Here is an 8,447-nt window from a genome sequence, read left to right as displayed (position 1 = left end):
GAGTCTTATGCATTGCCATATGTTCACATGCACAACTACAACACGCCAAAAAGTCTAACACGAGTCAAGGGACAAGAGCCCAACTCAGGGAAACATTACGATGATGGTGACTCTTGTTAGCTGGGAACGTTCCTAAAATATTAAAGTAGACACACGTTCTTAAAAACCAAGGAATGTTCTGATAAACTTTTAGGTGGAAAGCATATCTTTTTTTAATGCGGTTAATAATTTTGAATGGGTTACTATAAAGAAACTAAATAATTCTAACTATTTGAATTTGAATTTATAATGATATTCCTTGTAATCTGTTGCCCAGTTTTTTTTAGCATATTCAGTAAGTTTGCTTAGTTTACTTTGCTACGCATGCAAATAAATTAAATTTTACTTCACTGAACTTAACAGGATACTGGGACGCATGCATTACAAACATTAATGGATGTCTTTGCAGAAAACGGGTAAAAATATGCCTTTCAATTATTTTTCGTTTTTCAGTTCAGACTTTCAAGTGAAATAAGTAGTATTACAAGAAAAACACATTTATTAGGCCTCACCCTCTACTCAAAAATTCAAAATGATTCTTACACAAGACAAGGTACCGGAAAAGTCTCCTTGAACAAAACAATAAAACATGCAGAGAGGTTCGACTAAGATCTGAACTTTATTACAAACATAGACATGCACAACGTTTAAAGTAACAGAAAGTAAAATGAACATTGAGGTGGAAACAAGAAGACAATGAAACAATAACTATCTTTAAGATGTTCACCTGCTCTACTCGTTGTCTTCTCTCTCTCTCTCATAACCTGTGTCTCTTTTTCTTTAATACGTTCACCTGCTCTAATCGTCGTATTCTCTCTGTCGTCACCTGTGTCTCGTTTAAGTTCTGAATTTGCCAATTGATTGACGTGGCGAGGCATATTCCCAATCATTGACCGAAATAAAAAAATTCCCGGCAAGAAGTGACATTTAACCTGAGTTTGCCCAAACAAGGATGGCTAGTCCTGCCAAGGTTCAAAAGGCAGACGAGAACACACTGGAAGGGTTCCTCTTCAGCGTGTCTCCCAGGAGAGAATCAAGAACGGGAACCCATTTTTCAGAGCCGTAATTCAATCTGCCAGGCAGGAGTACCACGGAGTGGTGTTTGTTTTTCTATGGAAAAGCCAGCGTTGTTCATGCAGGTGGCAAAGAACGGCAACGTTGTGAGACTGCGGAATGTCAAGCGGAGTTTGAGTAAGATCTGTTGTCTTATAGCCTATGTGGTTCCTTTAATTGCGCTCACCCGAAGGGCTTAACGAAAATCTTTTGCTTGTTCCTCAGGCTTTTCCGATCCGGATGGTTACGACATCTTATGCTCCTTTAACCAGCATGGAAGTGACGAGCCTGCCGTTCCTCCCCTGTGCGCCGCCGAGCTCCAAGAGGCGCTCAATATAGCGGAGGTGAAAGCCCTCGGACCGAAACAGAAGGTGAGAATGTTAAAACTTAAAATGTTATAATGCTTAAATGTTAATGTTTCTGTGCGTCCATTGACCGAAATGGACAGAGCCTCACACTTTCTTTCTTTTTTGCAGGTGGGAGAAGTTTTTGGAAAAGTCAAACTCAACGGTTCTGTGAGCAAGGTAGTGCCCGTCAACTGCTCAGATTGTGAGCTTAAGGAAATCGTTATCAACGACGGGACTGGCGACATGAAGGTGACCCTGTGGGACCCTTTTGCGAATCCCAAAAAGGCCATGAAATCTTACGCCTTCAAAAATCTGTGCACCCGGGACAGAGGGTACATATACCTGCGCACAGGCCCGTCCAGCGTCGTCGAGCCGATTACCGATTTTACCGAGTCGGAAGACAAGAGCGAAACTAGCCAGCAGGAATCGAGGTCAACAGCGCTTTTGAGTGCCAAAGTGAAGGGCGTCGAAATCACCATCCAACGCCGGTGTCCCAGTTGCCGAGCCAGACAGACGGCGTTCATTGAAAAGTCCGTGTTGCACCGGTGCAAGGGCTGCAGGCTGAAGCAGTCATCGCTGGCCTTCGTTGCCTCCTTCTCGGGAAAGGCCATAGTCGGGACGGACAACGGCGAAGTCAATGTGGTCCTCATCAGCTCGGCGCTGTCCATCTACTTGCGGTGGGCCGCCCTGTGCAGTATGTTGAACGACGCAGAGGCCATCGAAAATCACCTTCTGGTGTTACCCGGCCTAGACCTGACCATCAATGCTGATTGGTTCCTTTTGTCTATCCAACGAGCTGTTGAGCCACCTGCCCCTTCGGAGGAGACTTTAAATAACTCTGATGAATTCCTTCAGGAGATGCTGGAACTTGCTGAGGTTGCAGACCACCTGCCTCTTCACACACAGCCAGTGGTACTTCCAGCACCTGAAGAGACGTTGAGTGAGGTACAGTGTTTGTTCACAAGATTCCGTTTAGTTCGTTCATGTTTGGCAAATGACTTTGCCACAAATGTCCGGTTTGAAATGCCGTACTTTAAATGCTTTATTTAGTACGTATTTTTGTTGAAGTTCTGCTGAATGTTTCTGTTCGTGTTTCTTGAACAATGTGTTTAGAACGTTGTTTTGATGTTATTTGTAGGTGATAAATGTAGGTGATAGACATTGGTTAAAGAGTTGGACTTGTAACCCGAAAGTTGTGAGTCTTAGGGCTCCCAGAAAATATAATTGGGGGGAGTGAATAAACACCACTCTTGTTCCAATAACAAAAGGAGCCATTGAGCAAGTGTGACTTCTGCGTTTAACGCAAGCACCCACTGCAGTTTCTAGTTGGGGAGACTTAAAGCAGAGTGAAATGGGAAAATAAGAAATTAGTTGAATCAGAACAGCACTTCTATACACCACTGCAGTGTGCGGTGTAAGCAGTGGTGGAGGAAGTACTTAAGTTTAGTACTTAAGTAAAAGTACAACTACCCTGCAAAATATATACTTAAGTAAAAGTATAATTACTACATCAACATCTTAAGTAAAAGTCATAAGTACATACTTTTAAATTTACTTTAAAGTATTTTTTTAAGTAAAAGTACAATCAGTTATCTCGATGTCTGGGCAGTTCAATTGTAATAGTCACAAACAATTTATATTGTGTACTGGAAAGGGTTGTTGTGCAAGCTCTCTGCAATACTGACACACTGTAAAAATCTGGTTATTTACTTATTACTCATTAAATATTAATTAAGCTAAGCCAATTATGACATACAAATTATTTTATTTTTACTATACTGCAGTAAAAAAAAACTCAAAAGTACACAGGTGAGTGTTATTCTGAACACTTTAATCAAATTTGTATGACCAGTTTATTCTGCTCAACGGCAGTTGCTTTAGTCCTTTACCTTGGCCTGCATGGGGAAATTTTTGCTAAAACTGCATTTGAGGCTTATACTCCATTGATGACAGAAAATCCAAAAGCATTACGCTAATAATGTATAACACATTAGAATGAGAAAAAAATAAGCACCAAACAAAATTTGACAAGGGTGAGTGCTTCTCTTAAAACATGCAAGCAATATTGCTATTTAGAACTCTGATCAACCTAATATAACATTAACAGGACAAAAAAAAAAAACAATGAAGTCAATATAAAGGCAGATGCTACGATAAGAAACTTAAAAACAAAGGACCTTCAAATAAAAATTTTGGCCAGGCAATCAAAGGTCAAAAGGGCAAAATGCCCCTATAGAACATGAGAGTATTAGAGCCCTAATACTGTATTTGGTTCCGCATAGCATTACCAATAGTTTTTGTTCAATTTCAACAAAATTTGGTTCTCAAAGTTTTTTGATACTAGCCTGCCTCTTTTTGCAGAAAAAATGTGCCCTGCTGTGCTAAACATTCGTTTGCATGCTGCTGATGGGAGCAGTGGTGTGTTGAGCTTCAGGGACAAATTAAAAACTGCGGGCACTGACTTGAGTATGTCCACTGAGGTAGAAGTGTTGGCCAGATAGGCATCCAACTGTTTTGTGGTTTCGTGGACATTTCCCTTCATAAGGCCAAAAAAGTCTTCCTCCTCAGATCCAGAATGGCTACCAGGTGATGATAAGGCTGACTCTTCCTCCATGTGTGTCTTGATGTAGTCCATGCCTGCACACACACACACACACACACACACACAAAAAAAATCCAAACATGAATGAAGTGTATTTCTGTCTAGCCTTTTAAAAAACATATATTGGTTAAAATGAACCACTACCCATTATTCTATTAACAAATGAATGCTTGACAAAGAAATTATTTAAATGACTTACCCAACTTTAGCAAGTTTTCATTGCTTGTCCATGATGTGCGGAACTTAGGAAGTAAAATTGCAGCAGATATGAGTTCTGGGTCATTCATCATTTTTCCAAACCGCTGCTGTATTCCTTCCTGAAGAGCAGAGATCAGTGGCTGGCAGAACTTGGATGAAGTTTGGAGGCGGTCCAGCTTCACAGTTAGGAGCGCTATAGTGGGTACCAGCCATCCCATGTGGACATCCACCTCTCCCTGCAATATGTTGAGTGCCTTAGAGACTGGGCTCATGGTTGATGCATAGTCAGACAAGAAAGCAAGTTCTGCAGGCTGAACCTGTAAAACACCATGTGAGAACATGCATAATGTCAGCATGATAAGCATAGGCTACACTATTTCAGTTCAATTAAATGGAGTAAATCATTAGTAAACAACATTATTTTACACAATCAATAGCCTACCACATCACAACTACGTATCTGCTCCATGACAAACTTACATTGGGACGTTAAGTGCAATGGTCACTGCTCTGACTGCTCCTTCTCCACTTTCCCTAATTATCCTCAGTATTCGCTCAACTGCAAGGAAGAGAGAGTTCCACCTGGTCTCAACTGGACGGATCAATTGCAGCTTGCACTCCCTCTCAATAACCTCTGCAGCTGTAGATGACCGGGAACTCTTATTCCAAAGAGCTGAGCACTTGGCAAATGCTGCACGAGATACCTTCTTGTACATAGCATTTGATTCAGCTTTTCTAGCATCTACGGTTGAGATCAAATTCTGAATATGACAGGCACAACGGTGATGCTTTGGAAGCTGTTATTCAGAACACTCATCTTCTTCCTCCATCAAAGCTTCCACTTCAACACCCTCTGTCTCCTCTTCTGCATCCTCCTCTTCACTGTCATCCACACCTTTACTCTCATCTGTAATTGAACTTCCTTCATCTTCACATGCATAAACTCGGAAGGCCTTAATAAAGTTTGAGGCATTATCTGTTGTGGTCCTAACAATTTTTTCACGGATGTTATACTCACTATGAATATCATTAAGCGCACTGGCTAACACATCATAAGAATGTGTCCCTTTCAGCCTTTTACAAGCCAGAGCCACAGACTTTCTTTCTAGGGTATCTGGCTCTATCCAGTGGGCAGTAGCCCCAATGAAACTTTGCCTATGAGCGGTCCAACAGTCTGTAGTTGTGGCAATATACTTAACAGTCTGCATTGCATTCTTCAATTTTTCTTTCATTTGCTTTGTGCACTTATCAATTCTCTCTCTCAATGTTGTACGTGACATGACTGTGTAATCAGGTTGAGTACAATGTATTAAATCAACAAACCCAGTCTGTTCTACTACTCCAAAAGGGTGCAAACCCTGGACAATAAAGTTAACCACTGCAAGGTCTATGGTCTTCTGAGATACTTTGATGTCCTCAAGTTTTCGCTGCTTTATTGAAGAACCTCCATCAGCAAACAATGTCCCCTTCTTTTTAGAAGTTGCTGCCAAGTACTCCTTCAGAAGTGCTCTGTGCTTTCTCTATAAAAGATAGTGACAACAGAATTAATACACATTTAGCATTAGTAGTATTAGTATTTAGTAATATAGTCAATCTACAACCAAAATAAATCTCACAACATAATGTATTTTTTAAAATATTTTTTTTATAAATACAAATATTTTTTAAGGGTTCAAGAATTAATCTAAACCACTACTAGTTAAGTGCAAGTGCAAACACTAACCTTACATTTTACTAGCATATGATATTACTTTGTTATGACTGGCAACATGTAAGTAAGTACCACATAAGCAAAAAGCTACTGTATTTGCCATGTTTGGACCCTAAAGTTACAGGATTTTAGATTTACGTTAATACAAAACCACAGTGCATACGCAAATTTTTTAGAATTTGCAAACATATGGGGCACTGAAACGCGAAACCAACATATGTTTGCAAATTCTAAAAAATGTCATGATATTGACAAAAAACAACTGTCATAGTGCAAAATTGTTCCCAATCGAATCAAACCAAGATATAGTTTTGCCTGCATGCTTACTTGTAAATGTCAACTAAATACCCAATGTTGAATGGTAAAGAAGCTAGAACATATGTCCATATGTATAAAAAGTTTGAAACTTTTTTCATCGAGTCAAAACAAACAGGTATTTTAGCCAACTACGAATGTACAGATATATAGCAGTAGTTTGCTCATATCCAAAAATGTAACGTACTAGCAAGCTATCGTCCCTGCTGTGCTAATAACCAGCTAATGAAGTTGCCCTGTTAGTGCTAACGTTACCACTAACTGGCTATGTTATGTTATGTTGACATCCGTTTTTCTATAACAGTCATAGCACCATTTCATAGCAAGTTTGTAACTTAAATATTAATAACTAGCATTGCATGTCTTACCTCTATATGTTTCTTCAAATTTAAAGGGGAGTTTTTAAACGCCAACAGTTCTTTGCGTTGAGGTAGGCACTTGACACATTGAAAACGCCAGGAGTCATTCTTTGAACCTTTAAATTCAAATAACTTGCTTAAATAAGGCCAGGGATGTCTCTCAGAATCAGAGCTGCAGGGCACAGGCTCAAGCTCCGTCGACGTTGTTGGCTCTTCGTCCATGTTTGATATTGGTGTCCACCGTGTCCTTCGATTTACACACTTCCGCTTGTGTTGTTTCAAAACGCGCGCTGAGCGTGTGAGTTCTTTGACCAATCAGATCTCCGATCTGTTTCAACGTGCATTGGCCAGCAATGCCAAAACGTCAGTCGACCAAAAAATGTGTATGCAAGAGATTCGGAAGGATGTAACGACACGCATTTTAATAATGTAGTGGAGTACAAAGTACAGATAATTGCTGAAAAATCTACTTGAGTAAAAGTAGGTATGCATTATTTTTTTTAATTAAGTAAAGTATAGATACATAAAAATGTACTTAAGTACAGTAACGAAGTACAAATACTTCGTTACATTCCACCACTGTATACAGACTATTTTACGATTAGAACGGTTAGGGAACATCAGCAAACAACGTGAAACTGAAAATAAATACTTCAATGTTATCCCATTTGATTTTTTTAGATTTGATTTTTTTTTTATTGTTTAATTGTTTATGAAAAAAATCTATTCATTACCCAGATAGGACACTCCACCTGGCTTACGTTAGTTTACATCTGTATTTACATCTGCAGTACCTAGTTTGCTCATCTCCAATACCTCTCAGAGATGTCTGAACGTCTTTAATATGTCTGATAAAGATCTGGAGATCTACTGCTTAAAAACATCTGCTAAACATCTTATAAAGAGCAGCTTTACATCTATTCTAAATCATACATATCTTACACACATCTTCTAGATGTCTATAAGATGCCTGAAAGCAGACATCTATGAGCTGTATTGCAGATGAGGAAACTATGTTATGTAGATGTCTTGCAGATGTAAATGCAGACGAAGTAAGCCAGATCATGGTGTAAATTGAAATTAACAAAGACTAAAATTAATAAATGTTGTACAAGTGTTGTTCATATTAGCTAATGCATTAAGCAAATTTGAAAAAAGTAGAATCTTATTGTAAAGTCTTACCATGTCATAGTTAGGCCTGTCGTGATAACAAGTGTTTTTTTAAATAAATTGCATCAGAAATGATTGCGATAGCTTATATTATCACCGTTTTATGAACATTTTAACTCACTGATTGTGTAATGATTATATATTAATAAATCTACACTCTTTAAAAGAACAAAGTGCAATTCAATTCAAGTTTATTTATATAGCGCTTTTAACAATGTGCATTGTGCCAAAGCAGCTTTACAGGAGCAAACAGGAAAAATACAAAGGTAAAACACAGCACAGTGTAAGGTGTTTATAGAAGAAGTAAGATCATTCTAATAAATAATATTAAATTAAAAACTATCCCGGTGAGTAAGCCAACACTACCCTGCTGTGGCGAGGAACCCAAACTCCAATGATTGATTAATGAACAAAATAAACACTCAGGAGAAACCAGGCTCAGCCGGGAGGGCCAGATACCCTCTGATGTGTCATAGCTGCACTCAGTGACCCCGACCAAAAACCACTAAACAAATATCAACGAGGAAGAGCACACCATCTGCAACCCAGAAAGTCCCACTCGCCGAAAACCGTGTAGCTTCAACCCCGTCCCATCCCATGATCGACACCAGAAAACAGGGGAACCACGAGGGAAAATAGTAATGGCATGTTGA

At 39.2% G+C, this 8,447-nt stretch overlaps 1 protein-coding gene across 1 annotated transcript; it reads left to right on the top strand.

Annotated features, from left to right (window-relative positions):
• The first annotated feature begins 1,172 nt into the window (after positions 1-1,172).
• On the top strand, positions 1,173-4,068 carry LOC130416990 (uncharacterized). The gene is made up of 4 exons (XM_056742338.1): positions 1,173-1,230; positions 1,318-1,463; positions 1,569-2,384; positions 3,801-4,068. The coding sequence occupies exons 1-4, from the start codon at positions 1,173-1,175 to the stop codon at positions 3,822-3,824; spliced, it is 1,044 nt and encodes a 347-aa protein (XP_056598316.1). The 3' UTR covers positions 3,825-4,068.
• The last annotated feature ends 4,379 nt before the right edge of the window (positions 4,069-8,447 follow it).

The sequence above is a fragment of the Triplophysa dalaica genome, unplaced genomic scaffold (genome assembly GCF_015846415.1).
Source record: "Triplophysa dalaica isolate WHDGS20190420 unplaced genomic scaffold, ASM1584641v1 Contig6, whole genome shotgun sequence".
In the NCBI taxonomy this organism is placed as follows: Eukaryota; Metazoa; Chordata; class Actinopteri; order Cypriniformes; family Nemacheilidae; genus Triplophysa; species Triplophysa dalaica.
Note: the sequence above shows the minus strand (reverse complement) of the source record. Positions and strands in the feature narration are given on the sequence as shown.

What these genes read in the sequence shown, in the direction of transcription:
- LOC130416990 (XM_056742338.1), top strand. Translation starts at nt 1,173, where the DNA reads ATGCAGGTGGCAAAGAACGGCAACGTTGTGAGACTGCGGAATGTCAAG. An exon ending in CCCTCGGACCGAAACAGAAG is followed by an intron (nt 1,464 to 1,568) that starts GTGAGAATGTTA and finishes TCTTTTTTGCAG; the next exon opens with GTGGGAGAAGTTTTTGGAAA. An exon ending in CTGAAGAGACGTTGAGTGAG is followed by an intron (nt 2,385 to 3,800) that starts GTACAGTGTTTG and finishes CTCTTTTTGCAG; the next exon opens with AAAAAATGTGCCCTGCTGTG.